Source organism: Pan paniscus, chromosome 9 (genome assembly GCF_029289425.2).
Source record: "Pan paniscus chromosome 9, NHGRI_mPanPan1-v2.0_pri, whole genome shotgun sequence".
In the NCBI taxonomy this organism is placed as follows: domain Eukaryota; kingdom Metazoa; phylum Chordata; class Mammalia; order Primates; family Hominidae; genus Pan; species Pan paniscus.
The window spans coordinates 79777075-79794678 of record NC_073258.2 but is presented as its reverse complement, the minus strand read 5'-3'; the positions used below and the strand labels follow the sequence as shown (position 1 = coordinate 79794678).

The following is a 17604-nucleotide window of genomic DNA, read 5'->3' as shown; positions in this document are numbered from 1 at the left end:
CTATCCTTAGCAGGCTGGGGAGAACCGTTTATATTTGTTAGCTTTTTTTTTTTTTTTTTAATCTGTGGCTCTGTCTTCCAAATCATTTGGATAACACGCACTCAGCTGCTATACACAGCTTTAAATGAAGATTGCTGTGGGCCAGGGAATATTTATCATCACTATCAGCTCCCCCTCCCTAAATATTTATTTCAAATTTTATTTGCTGCTGGCTTTATCTTCTATTTAAAATAAAATATATAAAAGAAGGAGCTTGGTTTGGGAGCACAGGGTCCTGAGTTTTAAACTTGCCTCAAATTTCTACCAGCTCTGTGGTCTCCAGTAACTTACTTTACTTCTCTGAGTAAATCAGAATATAGCACTATAGCTCTATTTCTATTCTACTTCCATTCTCCAATAATGTTTTTTCAACCTACTTTTATATAAGGATGAAACTGAATAATATAAATAAAGCACTTGGCATGTAGTGTGCATTCAAATGATACTAATTTTTGTGTTATGATTTTGATTATTACAAAGGATAAAGAAGAGAGGCCACTCGATCATATGTATTTCATGGGCAGACTCTGGCTGAGAATGTGCTGTGTCCTTTGGAAAGAGGAGAGCAGAGCAAACTACTTCTCTCCCTTCCCTCTCCCCCTCTCCCATAACCCAGAACTATAGAATTAACCACCTGCCTAACAATACAGTAAAAGAATGAAAGGGTCACTGGCATGACTTATATTTAAAACCTTGGATCACAGATTAAATGTCCCCTTTATTTTGGCTTTAAGATGACTTTGCTGTATTCTCACTCATTTGTGGGAGCTAAAAATTAAAACAATTGAATTCATGGAGATAGAGAGTAGAAGGATGGTTACCAGAGGTTTGGAAGGCTAGTGGGAGGTTTGGAGATAGGTGGCATGGTTAACGGGTACAAAAAAAAAATAGAATAAATAAAGAACTGTGCTATTTGATAGCACAACAGGGTGGACTATAGTCAATAACAATTAAACAATACATTTTAAAATAACTAAAAGTATAATTGGATTGTTTGTAACACAAAACATAAATGCTGGAGGGAGGGGATGGATACCCCATTTTCCGTCACATGAGTATCATGCATTGCAAGCCTGTTATCAAAACATCTCATGTGTCCCATAAGTATATACACCTTCTATGTGCCCACAAAAATTAAAATTTTTTTTAAAAAGATGACATTACTGGTTGAACTTCATGTCTCTGAATCTCTGCTTCATCCTACTCCTTACTTTCCAGGTAGCCATTTCTCAGCCCAACCTTGGTTGGGTGACCCTAGGTTTCCTTCCCTACCCACCAGCCTCTAAAGTTATTTTTGAATGGTTAAATCTCCTGAGAGATTCAGTCTAAGTTGGAGTTGAATACAGAGCTTTGCTTTCCCAGATAGTTTTCAGGAGTGCATCTTCCACAGGCCATGGAGACGATTGGCCAGCCTCACAGCTGTGTTGGCCTCTGTGATTGCCAGGGGGGCACAGTGGAGAGGAAGGGGTGCCAACACCCCTCCCCCCATGTCTCCCCCACCCTCATAACTGTGGACTGTCCTGCCCTCATTAACTTCCCTGGGACCCCAGACCTGTTGATCATTTTCACCTGCAACACTTTTTTCCCTGGCTTATTCCCACCCCTACCCACAACGTATCTTTTTTTTTTTTTTTTTAAGCAAGGACTTATTTGCATCTTGTTAAATATAAAAGAAAGCTGTGACAATAAAAATGTTTCCCTTCACAAAGCTGTGAGAGTTCTATTCATTCTGGGATTAGTTAATTCTCATGACCTTTTAAGAAGACAGCACTATTGCACATTTAGATGAGATAATTGATTCTAATGGGGAAAGAAGCATTGCTTACTTAGCTGCATATATCTGATTTGTCTGTAGCTCAAACAATTTCTCCGTTACCTTTGGAGTTGCTAATATATAAAGTAAGAAGGTAAACAGAATTTTGAGCTAATCCAGCCTTGGAAATAGCAGAATATTCACTGCTTCCAGGCAGGCTAACTGTTCAAGTATTATTGTCACCTACATAGGAGGTAGAGGAGAGCAGTGCAAAGCACCTCACCTGGTACCTGGTACCAAAAAAGGTGCTCAATAAATGTCAGTGACTATTGTCATTTCATTATCATCAACAGTACAAATGCAATGAATGGTTGTCACGTATGGTTATCACACATGTGTACAGTTTGCAAAGCATTTTACCATGTATTACCTCATTAGGTACAACAATGTTTTGAAGCTTTCTATACTCATTGCTCAGATGAGAAGAATGCAGCTAGGCAGTGGCAGCTGAGATTCAAAACTAGTTTCTTTCCTCTGGTCCCACACACCTTCTCCTGTACCACAGTAACCAAAGAAAAAAGCAAAGAGTCGGATCTCGTTGCTTTCACCCGAGCGTGGCCTCCTGGCTGAAGCAGACTTGTGTGTGTTCCCCATGGCTTGTGTTCAGACTAGAAGTCAAACGGGTATGCTGTGCTCCAGTCTCCTCGGTAGTTTTTGTGTGTGTGTCTTGATGGCAGTCACACAGCCCCTCAAAACCACCATCAGTGACACCTTCATACACTGGGGCCAGGTAACAGAGTTCCCTCTCTAGCTCACAGGATCCTGTGTTACTGCCTAAAAAGAGACTTAAAAGCCTTGGAGGCTGTTTGATGTACAAAAGGGGGATGTCTTTGTAACGCCCACCCTGATAAATACACCAAGCAAGAGGTGCCCTAGCTAAGCGGGCAAGCCTGGGCCTTGATGCCGAGAAGACTGACAGTGCATGTTTTCAGGATTGGAAGAGTTTGGGATTATAGTCTCGTCTCTGCAACCTGTTAGCCATTTAACCTTGCGTGTGTTAATTAGTCTTGTTGTGCCTTAGTTTCTCCATCTGTAAAATGGGGTTATTAATACCTCATAGGATTATTGTGAGAGTTAAAGGAATTGTTGCTTGTAATGCTCTCAGCCTAATGCCTGGCATATCATTAAGTACTCAATAAATAATAGTTTTATGGCTATCTTAATTTTAATTAACCTTCTGAGCCTTAATATGCACCTCTGTAAATTCAGTCTGGTGAGATTGCCATGAGGATTAATATATACAAGTTCCCCCGCATACTGCCTGTCACACAGTAAATACAATTACTATGGGCCTTCATCTCTCTGAAGATCCTTCCCTGTGTTCTTCTAGCCCCCCTAGCGGGTCAGGCACCCCCTCCTCTAGGCCTTCTGGTCTTGCTGAAGAGACTTTGTTATTTGTCTGTCTTCCCTACTTGGCTGTGAGCTCACTGAAGCAAGGACTCTCTGATTTCATTCTGGCTCTCCAGAATCTGCCATGGAGTGGGCTTTCAGACAGTGTTCACCAAGCAAAGGAGTGAATGTTACATCCAGGGTGTCGTGAGGGTCCAGGGACTTGAGCGCTTACTTCCATGTGTGGGGAATTCAGATGGGCATCAGAAGAGGGGAGCCTGAACCACTGACAAGGCCCAAGCCTGGAATCCTAAAATGGGATTTAAGCAGATATTTTGTGCTAGATCACAAACATTATTGGAGATGAACTTCCCAGCCTTCTCACGCATGTATATCTCAAGGGACAATGTTCATTCTTTTGCGCCTTATGGTCTCTTTCTAGATTGTTGTACAAGACTTTTTAGCAGTTGTTACCTTGGAAAAATATCTTTCGAACAGAAATATATGCACATGGCACAAAATGAAAATGTGCAAAAGGTGTACAGTGAAAAGCAAGTTTCCCTCCTACCCCCCGATCCATAGTATCTCTGTCCTTCACAGGACACAGCTACTGTTACCAGTCTTTCATATTCTACCAGAAATGTTTTATACATTTCCAGGAATTTTTAAACCCAAAGGTAGTATATCAAATACGCTTCTGCATGTTATACTTATCTTTCCACAAAAATACATAAAGAACCTCTTTATTCTTTTTAATGGTTGCATCCAATTTTGTTGTGTGGATATTACTTCATTTTCTTGCCCCTTATCAATGGACTGGTTTCTAACATTTTGCTATAACAAATTATACTGAAGTGAATAAACTTGTATGTACATCATTTAGTACATGTATAAGTATACCTGGAGGAGGAATTTCTAGAATTGGAAGCTTTATGTCCCAGGATAAAGGGTATGTGTATTTTAATGTTGCTAGCTTTTATCAAATTGCCCTCCATAGATTTTGTACATTATATTCTCACACCAGTAAACTATGGGAATGCTTGCTTTCCATTCTCTGCCAATATAGTGTATTTTCAACCTTTTTTATCTTTGCCAAACCATATGTGAAAAATAGTATTTCAGAGTCTAACTTACATTTCTTTTGCTATGAATAATGCCAAGAGTCTTTTCATATGCTTATGGGCTATTTGTATTTCTTATTCAGTAAACTGTTCATATCCAGTGCCTATTTTCCTACTGAGTTGTTGGACTTTGGTTATTATTTGTACAAGTTATTTTTGCATTAAGGAAATTAACATTGTCATACCAATTGCAGTTTTTCCCCCAGATTGTTATTTATCTTTTGAAGCAAAGACCAAGACCTCCTGAGACTCCCCGATCCTGCCTACTCCCAGTTCCACCAGACTGTGAGCCCCTTGAGGGCAGGGTCTGAACCTTGATCCTCTCTGTCCCCAGTCTCCTTTGCAGGGCTGGCACTGCAAGAGCTTCCTTTTGGGGCTACTTGTTGAACTGAACTGAATGCCTGTGTTCCCCCACCCTGCCCACCTTTCCCTTATGGCTTGGGAGTCCCGTTTCTGCCTCCAGCAGAAAAAGATGACTTTTCTCATTGCTCACCACAGCCATGCACCTGTTTGGCCTAAACTGGCACCTGCAGCCGATGGAGGGGCAGATGTATGAGATCACGGAGGACACAGCCAGCAGTTGGCCTGTGCCAACCGACGTCTCCCTATACCCCTCAGGGGGCACTGGCTTAGAGACCCCTGACAGGAAAGGCAAAGGAACCACAGAAGGTAGGGTTGCTGTGTTGTCCGTGTTGTGAGTCCTCTGTGTCTGCCTCTGAGCTGAAGAGCCCTCCATAACGTGCGTGCATCATGTGCCTGGCTCACAGCTCCATGCTCTGGCGCTCCCTCCATCCTTCCACACTCCACGCCAGCTGCCAAGCTGCCAGTCCCCCTGTGTCTTCATCGCAGTTCCTTGTCACTGAGAGTTCGTGGGAGGCTCAGGCAGGGCTCATGGTGCTCAGCAGAATCCCATCCCATGCCTTGAGGGAAGCATTAGGGGCTTCACACTGCTGGGGTGGCCATCTTTGTGTGGGGTGAGAGGAGCTTTTCTGGGCAAACCTCATGGGACAGATGGGCATCTGTGGGAGTGGGGTATGGGGAGGCAGGTAGATGGGGTGTTGTAATGGAAAGATTCTTGGACTCTTGTGGTTTAATAGAAACACCAGTTCAAGTGGTCTGTCATTTACTAAACGTGTGACCTTGAGCAAGTCACTTATTTGCCTGAGCTTCAGTTTCTGCATCCGCAATAATAACAATAATCATTAGTGTTCGTACAGCATGTTTGTTTTAAAACTTTTTGCCAAAAGCATTTCACATTTAATTCCCACAGAGATCCTGTAAGATAAGTATAATTGTTTTATAATTATTCTAGATATAAAAACTAGAATTGGTGCAAAGGATTGCACTAATTAAGTGATTTGGCCAGAGTCACACAGCCAGTAAATGGTAGAGTCTGGGATATGAGCCCAGGTCTGTGACTCCAGGGCTCTCGCTATCTCCATAAGCTTCCCCACCTGACTTACCCCAAGGTTACAAGGCCCTGAAGGAGATGTGGGTGTGAAATTCTATTGTACAATAAGACATGGATATTTCCTATCAATGATGGAAATGGTGGTGGCATTGGGTTTGCTATTCTTGAATGGGATATCCATAGGCCCATGTTCTCAATGTCTTAGAAATATTTCTAACATGCCATGGACATTGTCAGCCAAGAGTGGCACAGACTCACAAAAATTGGCACCCAGAAAGATGTCTGAGCTAATAACCCAGCCTGGTTGTCATTCTGGGCAGTGTGGCGTTCCCTTCTCCTGCACCTGCTATGGCCTGCTTTCTCTCCCTGTGACCCTTCAGTCAGCACATTGGCAATAGCTGCCTCTAACTTTCACTGCTTACATCTTCTTTTCTCTCAGTTGACTTTTGGGTCATAGCATCTGAGCCTCTCTGCCCTTGCAATAATTTGCCTTCCAGCCACCAGTTTGTTTAACAGGGTGGCATATACTTGGTCAGAGTATCTACTCATGACCTCTGAAATGAGGATCCTGAGGGCCAAAGTCAACTCTTGGCCTCTGGTCATCTTTAAGGGAAGTGGGAACTGAGATCATTTCCACACAGAACCCCTGCCCACTATTTTGAGGGACAAAGCCAGTCCTCTCATTTGCAAAGATTTTAAGTCTTAAAATGCTAAATAATGCACACTTTCTTTGCCTCTTAATAGGATATGGAGGGAGGAATCATGAATGGGACCTGGGAAGAGCTCTGGGTTAGAAGTCAGAAGCCCGGAGTTCAATTCCAGCTGCAGCCACTGACCTGTGGTATCACCTTAAGCAAATCCCTTGAACACACTTTCTGGGAGTCCTTTTCTCCTCTTCAAAAGGAGAATATTGAGCTAGATTCTCTCTAAGGTGCATTCTAATTTGTAAGTTCTACATATGAAAATAGTAACAGAATCATGTAAGTAACCAGATGGGTCTTCAGAATGTCATGTTGGCCCTGTCCATGGTCCTGCCTTTTGGCTCGTGGTGCCCATGTCAGCTTCTAGTGTCAGATGCCATGGGTTAATAGCATAATGTGAAGACTGTCTTTAGATCAGCATGTACAAATGTAGATTTAAAATATGCTTAACCCTCAAGGAACTGCTAAAGGATCTCATTTGGCAAAACGTATTTTCTTCCCTCTATGATCTCTATCAGACGTTCTTTAAACAGGAGTCGGATCTATCTGAAATCTCTCACTCTAATGAAATTAGTCTGTGGGTTGTTTAGGTTTTGTTTTGTTTTTGTAAGGAACAGGAGGTGCAGATAAGAGATAAAATAAAATTGCACCAGATTATTGGTTTATTTTAATTGGAGTATTTTTGCTTAAAGGGATTATCTGTCATTACTGATGCAAATGGAAATCCTGTTTGCAAATGCCTTCAATGCAGCGCTGTGCTGCAAAGTGGTCAGCATCAGAAGCAATCACTGTGACAAAAAAAAATATGTCAGACTGGAAACCAGAGGACAAAGCTTCCTATAGTTTATGTGAGACCACAATGTTCTTCCTTTATTTTGCCCTGGTCAAGCCAATGTCTACTCAGTGTATGTTTTTCATTGTGATGTTAAAAATGCATTCCCCTAGATATATCTCAATGCAGAAAGTCTTTAACTCTGATGTGAGCACATATTTCTCATCCCTTCTGAGGATATTCAAGAAGACAGCTGATTCCAGAATTAAGATTAGAGTCTCTGCTTCACAATGATGGAGAAAGCAATGTGGTGTGATAGAAAGGGGTAAATGGGCCTTGGAGCCAGACAGTATAGGATGTTAATCCTGACCCTGCTTTATATTGGCTCTGTTAACTTATGACACTTACTGCATCTCCCTTGACCTTCCTCATCTGTAGAACAAGGATAACTATATCTATCCATTCAAAGCCTAATGTTGAAGTGGCACTCAACAAATATTAGTTCTCTTCTTCTTTTCCACTCAAATCCCATGCCATTCCATATTAGTTATTAAAATCCCAGAAGTCCAGACTAATTAACATTCTGTCCCTGCCACAGATTCTGCAAAGGTTTGAGGTATTTTTGAATATTTTAAAGAATATATATTTCTTATTTATATGACTTAAATGTATGATAATCCAAGAATTGTAAATGTTCATCATGTCCTTGAGAATAACATGAAACTGCAGTTCATACTATATTTTCCAAATGGCTGTAACCATTCCAGGGTTGTGATGGGACAGAAACCAAATACAGCAGCTTTTCGAACTAAAGCCACAAGAACTTGTGTTACACATTAATGGGGAAGGGAAAAAAACATTGAATAAACAGGCATTTCTGATGGTTGAATTGGTGGGCTTGGGATAGCATTTTCTTCTTTCTGCAGTGAAATAAAAATTGCCCATTAGTTTGAACCATGCAAATTGCTGTGCGCAGGCTCAGCTGGGCTCTCCAAAACAGAACAGCTTATTTTGATAACCAAATAAATTTCAACCAGTTGCTAAGGAAACTAAAGAATTCTTCATGCAAGTTATTGCATTGAAAAGAACCAAAAAGGTGGAGGGAGAGAAAGAACATTAGTTGATTAGGAATTTAGAATCTATATAGGTAGATCTCAGTTCAAGAAAGTAAAGGCTGTGATTGAGAAGTGCATGAAATTTCAGTTCTTCCAAATCTTGCTTTTTGACTGAGCTATCCATTTTAGCAATTCATTAAGAAATTTCTTTTATAGACATGATTGCATATTTGCACAGCATTGCTATGGGAAGCCTGAACCTATCTAGCTTTACAAAGCAAAGGACTATTATCAGTAAAATCTGCCTTGTGAAGCCTAATCTTGCTGTAGGGGAGCCCTAATTGTGACCTAAGCTTTTTGCAGTGTTTGTTAAGTCTCTGGGGGCACCCAGTGATTGTAGAGTGTCCTTCTCATGAATGTTTTGAGACCCTGACTGTTGCCCTTTAACTTTTGGACCTGTTTGTAGGTTCCTAATTCATACAAATGATCTTTTTGTACCCTAGGATGCCAGGAAGTTTTTTAATGGGCCTTGGATCTACCTGGTCAAGCTCTGATATTTAGCCTGCTGGGGCTGTGAATCCTATCGGACTCTTGATCTTTAAGAAGGTCAATGCACCCCACCACCACTGAGAATGTCTTTGTAGTGTTTTAATTAATCATTCATCAATTTGATCCCTTCAGAAGCCATATTTTAATAAATAAAGAGGGATCCCAAAATGGTTTCTTAAGCCTTCTGAGCCTCCATATACAGATGTTAATTAACTGAACTGATACACATGAAGGTACCTGCCACTGTGCTTGGAGCTCATCAAGTGGAAGCCAGTATGACTAGTAATACTAATACCTCTACCTTTATTGCTATTTCTACCATTAAAATCTATTACTATTTTTATCTTCCAGAGTGTAGGTAGGGATAAGAAGTATTGTATACACAAGACTTTTTGCCTCCAATTGCCTCTAGCCTCTCCTCTCCCTTATGATTCCACCACTGGTGGCTTTTGCTTCATGGTGGAGGATATTTTATATCCTAGTGCTCACAGCTTTGTGCTCAGAATTAAGGACAAAAAGTCTTATAGCATCTAGAAAGTGTAAGGCAATAAGGATTTTTAACAAGCAAGACAGAAGGAAGGCATTTCACTTTCCCAACCCTCAGCCCAGCCCATGTCATGACTCTTTCCCCTCAGGTAAAGGCGATCAGCAGGCTGTTAGCATTTCCCCCTCAACAGCTCCCAGCCTGTCCCTGTGGTGGGATTTGGAGACCACTGGTGACCAGAGGCCCTCAAGGTCCTGATAGAGGATATGCCCTAGAGCAGAGTTCACTTTTTTTTTTTCAGCATATACACACTCAAGACAATTTCTCCCTCCCATCCAGCCCATCTAGGTGAAATACTAAAGTGCTAGAAAAGTCCCCTTTTGTCACCTCCTCTGGGGTAAGAGCCAACTTATTTATGCCTGAGGCCTGCAGACCTCTGACTTATAAGGCTGCAAAACCTAGCTGATACAGTCACTGTCTCCTAAAAATACGCTCATCGAGGGAGAAAATGAACTGTGCAGGGTTCTCCGGCAGCATGCTAAAATGGGGGAGCAGTTTTCCGGTATTTATTTTCAGACATGGGAATTATTTGAATTCAGACAATTCTCAAATCCCATCAGCTCAGACTGCCACCTACTCACAAAGGAAACGCATCCTTGGAACTAGCAGTGTTGTGCTCATTTCTTTTCAGTTTCTAGGAGGAAAAAGCTCAGAAGGCATCTGCTTTGTTTCATTCTCCCTCTTAGTTCTGCCTCCCTAGCAAAATTAAAAGCTGATGGCAGACTATTTCCTCTTGGAATATAGAATGGTTGTGGTATTGGGAACCCAAAAATCAGATAAGAAAGAATGTAAATAATTCTCTTCCATCTCAATGCATTGTGAATTTGGGTTCTGTCTTTGAACTTTGTGAATCACAGCGTGGTGGTTTTTGTATCTATATTTGATGTCTGAAGCACGTTCCTTCCATAAAGGAATTAAAAAGCAAACTCTTTCCCATGCTAATGACAGAATACTAGTGGTACTTTTATTGATAGTGCACATTTTAACTTTTTTGTTGGCATATTTTTAATTAAAATAACATTTAACAGTTTGAAGCTAAAAACCTGATGTTTCTGCCTAGGAGTTTATAAGGGAGTGATAACATATGGAGAAGTTTAACATTTAAATTGAATTTTATTATTTAAAACAGTAAAATGTTTTATGACTACAACAATGCCCTGTCAGGCTTCATTTCAGCATCAAATGTGCTTTGTAAGGAGTCTTACAAAGCTAGGGGGAAAGAAAGACATTTTAATTTCCTATTCCCCAAATGCTGTTTACAAAAAGTTCCAAAGTGTGTTTTCTTTACAAATGAATTCTTGTTCTCCGAAGTGTCTCTTCGAACATCTCTAACATCACAAAAAAAAAACCGCTTGGAACCAGGATACCCAGGAAGTCCTTCATAACAACAAATAAAATACAGCCTGTTGACTTGATGCTGGTCTTTCAGTGTGCTAAGGGTGGTCTTCTAACATCCCTAGAGTCTCTCCTGTTCCTTCTCAACTCTTCAGGAGGCTGATGTCTGGCAGGAAGTTAGGGTTTGTATTTTTCACATATGAGTGTGTTTAATTACTAAATAGAAGGAGTTTGATAAGCTGCCTTCCTTGCTTGCATTTGTGGTGCCCCCAGAGAGCTGTCACCCTCCTAATCAGTATAGAAATGGCCAAGAGACTTTACTCATGACACCCTGCATGGATGCTTGGCACAGGGTTGGGAGCCTGGGTGGAATTTCCAAGTATGGCATAGGCTTGGTGTGTGAACTTGGGAAATTCCCTCAGCTTGACCCATTTTAGCACAGATATTATATTTACCCTCATCCAAAGACAAAGGAACATTTTGCAGAAATATTTCCTCTTTTCAGATGTACCTTTTCCTCATCTTCCCAGCCCCTAACCCTGCCCTAAGCACAATCCCCCATCCACATATCAGCCTCAGAATTTGGCTTCCAATGTATACACAAATTAGTGAGCTTTTTAAATACCTTACTCCATCAAGTCATGCTTCCCACTGCTGGGGGACTCATTCTGAGTTGGAAAATTAATAACACTTCGTTCCCCCATCCTTTCTATTTTACCGTGAGCCCCTTAACACACCAAATCACAGAGCTATTTTCATGTGACCACAAATGATTATTTTTAGGATCAAAATATATCTTAACAAGCTGTGGAATTATGCAGTAAACAGATGGCCCTTGGGGAGGACCCATACTGCTTTGGAAGAATGCATATTTTTAGCAGAATAATTTGAGCGTCGCTGGGGGGAAAAAAAAAGTTCTGGACCTTTTTACTCCTCCATGTGGGGAGGGCCGGGGTGGGGAGGAAGCTGACAGCAGAACATTGTAGAGAAGGATGTGAGGCTAAGGAGAGTCCCGGGTGTTCAGATGCCCTGGTTTCTCGTTTCCCATGTGGCTAACCGAGATGTCTTTGTCTTCCCTTCCCTCTGTCTTGGTAGGAAAGCCCAGTAGTTTCTTTCCAGAGGACAGTTTCATAGATTCTGGAGAAATTGATGTGGGAAGGCGAGCTTCCCAGAAGATTCCTCCTGGCACTTTCTGGAGATCTCAAGTGTTCATAGACCATCCTGTGCATCTGAAATTCAATGTGTCTCTGGGAAAGGCAGCCCTGGTTGGCATTTATGGCAGAAAAGGCCTCCCTCCTTCACATACACAGGTAACCAGAACCCCACATACCCTGTTGATCTGCATGGGCTCCTACCTCAAATCTTAACCCAAAGTTAAGAAGCCCAATCCAGAGCCTTAAGCCTGAAGGGACATTTATATATTTTATAGCCCATTCATTCATGTAGTCCCTCTCAGACCCGCCCTTTCAGATGAGTAAGGCTATATCACTGGGGCTTTTTAGGAGGAAAGAATTCTAGGAAATCTCTTAACAGCCTTTCTGCTATTACTCAGTCTCCTAAGTTAAATTATCCAGGAAATGTGATCTAGAGAAAAAAGCATGCAGTTTAGAATCAGACAGATCTGAGTTTGAATCCTCTTGTTATCAGCATTGTAACCTTGGCTCCATCACTTAGCTTCTCAGAGCAAGTTTCCTCATCTATAAGATGCCGGTAACAATACCCACTTGGCAGGGCTGTTGTGAAGAATGAAGAATAACATTTATAAGGCAGCTAGTGCAGGACCTGGCTCAGAATAAATGATTCTTCCCTAGTCTTTCTTATTCCTTCTCTCCTTCAGGGTTACACATTGACTCAAAAACATGCACACCAGAAACACTGAAAAAACCTTGTCCAGGATGACTGACATATTACCAATCATGATTAATGAAGAGCAGACACTTGTGCAAGGTCCTGCCAGCCCTGGAATTGGAGTAATGTAAATCATAGGCATTCATCAGGCATTCCTAGGCCAAATGCAGCCTTCCTAGCCCTAGTAGTTATTTAAGATTTTTAGCTAAAAGACAGATATGTTTCCTAAAGAAGGAATCACAGGAGAAGAGCCTTGAGACCCTGTTGACTGCAGACTGGTATGCTAGTCCTGGCCTGCATATCTCCAGACAGTTTTTCATGAAATTGAATAAATATCTTGTTTGGTTTTTAAAGCTAGCTAGCTAGCTAGATAACTACCCAATTTGCTTGCTAATAGGCCAGTAGGACTTAACCACCTACTTGTTGTTAACACAGTGTAACTGACTTTTCTGGAGTCTCACACAAGCAGTCTCCGATCAATTGGCAATTGTATTTGACACAGCATGTAATTATTGATAGAGTTTTGAGCTAATCCAGTTGAGTTCCCCTAAATTTGCTCCCTGAAACTAGAACATTCAGAAAGAACCATTGACCAAAGGAAAATAGACATAAATCAAATTTTCATTTGCACATGACTGATGTTCCAATCACATCCAATGCTCCAATCCCAGTCCCAGCCACCCGCCTCTGCTCCCCTCCACCACCCCCCAAGATTCTTGTCAGGACTTGCATGAAGTTCAACCAATTGTAAAGTGGCTGTGTTTCTAACCACACACCCGGCATTGCAAAAAAGCATGGTTGTCCTGGTACAGACTCAGCCAGGGGAAGATTCACCACCAGTACAAAAAGAACTAAAACAAAATGAGACTAAAAAATAATCCTCTAATTATGCCTCACTCACAGGAGAACCGGGAGAATATCACCATGAAAAAATGGGTCTGGGGAAGAGTTGAGTTGATTGATCAACCTTCCTGCACCCTTAGCCTCTTTGGGCCCTTTTTGCCTCTATTTGTGTTTCCCAATGTCCTCTCCAGGAGAAGCCCCGGGAAGGACGCTGGTGCGTGGTGGAACAGACCCACTGCTAACTGTGCTTTCTCTGTCTTTCAGTTTGACTTTGTGGAGCTGCTGGATGGCAGGAGGCTCCTAATCCAGGAGGCGCGGAGCCTAGAGGGGACCCCGCGCCAGTCTCGGGGAACTGTGCCCCCCTCCAGCCATGAGACAGGCTTCATCCAGTATTTGGATTCAGGAATCTGGCACTTGGCTTTTTACAATGACGGAAAGGAGTCAGAAGTGGTTTCCTTTCTCACCACTGCCATTGGTAAGGGAGCCACACCCTCTGGGGGCTGTGGGATATTGTCTCTTTTGGTCGGAGGCTGCATGGAGATTCTGGGACTGACACTGACAAGGGGATGTCAGAGCTGTGGATGGCCCTGGAGCTTGGCACGAGACCCTCCTGACTGGGCCTGCTACACAGGGAATCGCCCGCCATTCTGAGCTGGCTTCTGAGCCCAGGGCTGTCTCCCGCTGCTTCTCTCCTGCTGTCTGTGGTTGGTGTGCAGTGCATTTCAAGATGGGAGTGGAATTGTGAGACAGGAATCCTGGACAAGCCACACAGAGGCAACATCTCTCTTCTTGGCACTTCTCTCCCACGTATTTGTCTTTAGAGTCTCACTTGGTTCACCTCACTGATTTGTGGTTTGGGTTTTGTTTTGGTTTTCATTCTTTTTTGTTTTGGAGCCAACAACCCCTGGCCAATGAGAAAAGAGGATACAGGCTTGAAGAGAGAGTAAGAACAGCAGTGCAAAAGGCTGGATGAACCATGCCATCAGTCAGACTGGGGTTTTGTTGAGAATAGAGATGTCCTAATCTCTGACAAAGAGTGGGCCCTGATGTGCTAAATAAATGAGTGCTTAACACCTTCACTGTCCCTCGCAGTGGAAGAGGACCTCAGCTCCCAGTTCACCCTGAGCCCCTGGGCCAGCTCAGAAGCCTGTAGGTGTCTGGGAAGCCTGGCACCCTATTTAAAGAGTTTCTCTTCTTTACCAATACATTGCACAGAATGTGTCTGCTTCTTAGACTGCCCTAATATGCTGCAGGACACGATGGTCTTGGCGGTTCGGGTCAGAAAACATTTTTTTCTGAGTTTATATTAGAAGCACTATGACATAGTCTGGAGATAAAAATTCCCTACAGGAAAATAAAAGTTATGGAAGAATATAACTCCATTAAACAGAACACCTGGGAATGGGGTTTCTGCTTAATCAACAGTTCTATGTGGTCTGGAGTTCACCTGAAAACTCTGTCTCAGTCATTGGCTAGGAATCTCTCTGACATGGAAAAATGGAGTTTAATAAAAGTTTCTGAATCCAGGCTAGGTGTGGTGGCTCATAGTATAATTTCAGCACTTTGGGAGGCAGAAGCAGGAGGATTGCTTGAGACCAGGAGTTCAAGACCTGCCTGGGCAACATAGCAAGATCCTCATTTCTACCAAAAAAAAAATATTAAAATTATCCAGGTGCGATGATGCATTCCTGTGGTCCCAGCTGCTCAGGAGGCTGAGGTGGGAGGATCCCTTGAGCCCAGGAGATTGAGGTTGCAGTGGGCTATGATCATACTACTGCACTCCAGCCTGGGTGACAGACTGAGACACTGTCTCAAACAAACAAACCCCAAAAAATCTCTGAATCTGGTACTAGGTTTCCAAAACTCTTACAAGACCCTGGTTCTTACTTTTTGCTTTTTAGACCAGGTCTCACTCTGTGGCCTGGGCTGGAGTGCAGTGACTCAATCACGGCTCACTGCAACCTTGAACTCCTGGGCTCGGGTGATCCTCCTGCCTTGGCCTCCCGAATAGCTGGTACCACAGGCACACACCACCATGCCCAGCTAATTTTTGTATGTTTTGTAGAGATGAGGTTTCACCACATTGCCTAGGCTGGTCAAACTCTTGGGCTCAAGTGAGCCGCCCACTTTGACTTCCCCAAATGCTGAGGTTACAGGCATGAGCCACCATGCCCAGCCTCTGGTTCTTACTTCTAAACAACAGGAGTCATTTTCAGGCCATTTCCTGCTTACTTGAAATTTGCCCTTTGTGTTGAGACAGAAAGTATCTTCCCATTAAATACAGGGTGTGGCTAAAAAGCTTCTGCTCTAAATACAGGCTCAATATTTCACCTCTTGGCAAAATGAAGGAGGTGGAGGCTTTCAGGCAACTAGCTCTGATGTAGAAATTATCACTTTGTACAGTCCTTGTTTTAGAGATGTCTGTCTGAGCCGCTGGACTCCGAATGCCTAGAGGGCAGGGGCTTTGACAGGATCTTGTCTGCCTCCTGGCACCCAGCCCAGTGGGGTGCAGTGTCGTGCAGTGAATGAGGGAACGAACTCCCCTGGCAGGATTGGCGGCAGCGACCGCCAGGCAGTTGTGGTGCTGTTGGTTTCCTCCCTGGATACCTTCTTGTGAACTGTGGCAGGGATTGTGCTCCATTTTCAGTCTCCAACACAAACTTGGGTTTTGACCTTGCACAAATCACTTGGGGTTCCCAGCTCTTAGTTTTTCAGGATTCTGGTATTTGAGGCTGCAGCTCAGAGTCACTGGTGACATTAAAGCTAACAGTATAGCCTGTTCCCTGTCATCAGAGGCCCCAGTCTGGCCATCATCTTATTAGGCTGTCACTTGGCAGGGTTTGGGAGGCTACAGGCCCTGATTCTTTTTTCTCTCCGGATAGGATGACGACAGTTTAGGGACATGATCATCAAGTCGTGGTGGTGCTTGAGTTACAGCTTCATGGTCTCGTGGCCTGATTTCCCTTAAGCGTGGTTTACAGAGAAGCATAGAGTAGTGCTTGTTCAAAACTAAGTGCTTTTACAATCAGAATTCCTTATTTTTAATAACTTAGCATAAATATGAAAGGATATTAATCAAACCCCAGAAGAAAGCCACTTTTAATTAGGATACACATCTTAGAGGAATAAACCATAGGCACAGTGAGGCATCTTTGCCAACCCTTGGCTTGTCAGAGCTTGCTAACCTGTCTTCTCATAATTAGGGAGACGGTCTTCTTTTCCCTCTGGTTCTGCCATTCTCACCTAAATGTGGACACCTGTCTTCACTTCCTCTTAACCCTGTATTTTAGGGCCAATAGGTCATACCGTGCTTCTCAGACTTGAGTGAACCACCTGAGGATCTTGATAAAATGCAGATTCTGCTTCAGCAGGTCTGGGTGGACCTTAGATTCAGCATTTCCAACCATCACCCAGTGATACTGAAGCTGCTGTGGACCACATTTTAAGTGGCAAGGGGTTAGATATAGTATTTTACAGATGGTTCTCAAATACTGTTGAATAAAAGAATCACCTGGGAAGCCAGGGGAACATTCACATTCCTGGGCCTTTTCTCCAGAAAATGTGACTCAGTAGGCCTGCGGTAAAGCCCAGGGGATCCTGATTCTGGTGTTCTGTCAAGGAAGCTTTGAAGACAGATGCCTTATGAGAACTACTTTCCATTCCTTCCTTCCCCACTGTCACATGTTAGCTCTGTGACCAGAGACAGTCATGCCACCTCTCTGAGCCTCATTCTTCTTGTTTAGAAAATGGAACAATAGTACTTTGCAATCCCCATCGTGAAAATTAAACAGAGAAATAGAAAGTGCTTAGCACAGGCTCTGGGCTACCACAAGCACTCAACAAATGGAAGCTGTTTTAATATTCTCTCCCATCCTCTTTCTCCTTCCACCTTTCTCTTGCTGCCTTTCTGACCTGTCTGTGTCCCTTCAAGCTACAGTGATGGTTTAATGAATACTGTTTTTTTTCTCTAATACAAAAACAGACTGATTCTGATGTTGCTATTAATCCCGCTTTCCCCAAGAGTCCCTGGCATTGAGTCTCAGCTGTCTGTGATCATTACCTGTGAGCTATGAGTCGTAATTTGTCTTGGCAGGTTAATTAAAAGTTTAGGTCTTGTTTTAGTGAAGTCATTATGGCCCCAATATATAATTGTAACTCTCGGGTTTGCTTAACACACAAATTGGAATCTGACCCTTCCTTCATTATATGTCAAAATGCAGATCTAGAATTTAAGAAGATCTGAG

At 42.7% G+C, this 17604-nt stretch overlaps 1 protein-coding gene across 4 annotated transcripts in view; it reads left to right on the top strand.

The window, feature by feature from the left end:
- The window catches only part of TENM4 (teneurin transmembrane protein 4), a 3002963-nt gene that overhangs the window by 2794174 nt on the left and 191185 nt on the right, over window positions 1-17604 (top strand). For all 4 annotated transcript variants that reach the window (XM_063608694.1, XM_063608696.1, XM_063608693.1 and 1 more), the window contains 3 exons: window positions 4801-4971; window positions 11765-11979; window positions 13625-13835. In XM_063608694.1, coding sequence (XP_063464764.1) covers window positions 4801-4971; window positions 11765-11979; window positions 13625-13835 — 597 coding nt within the window. The remainder of the gene's footprint in view (window positions 1-4800; window positions 4972-11764; window positions 11980-13624; window positions 13836-17604) is intronic.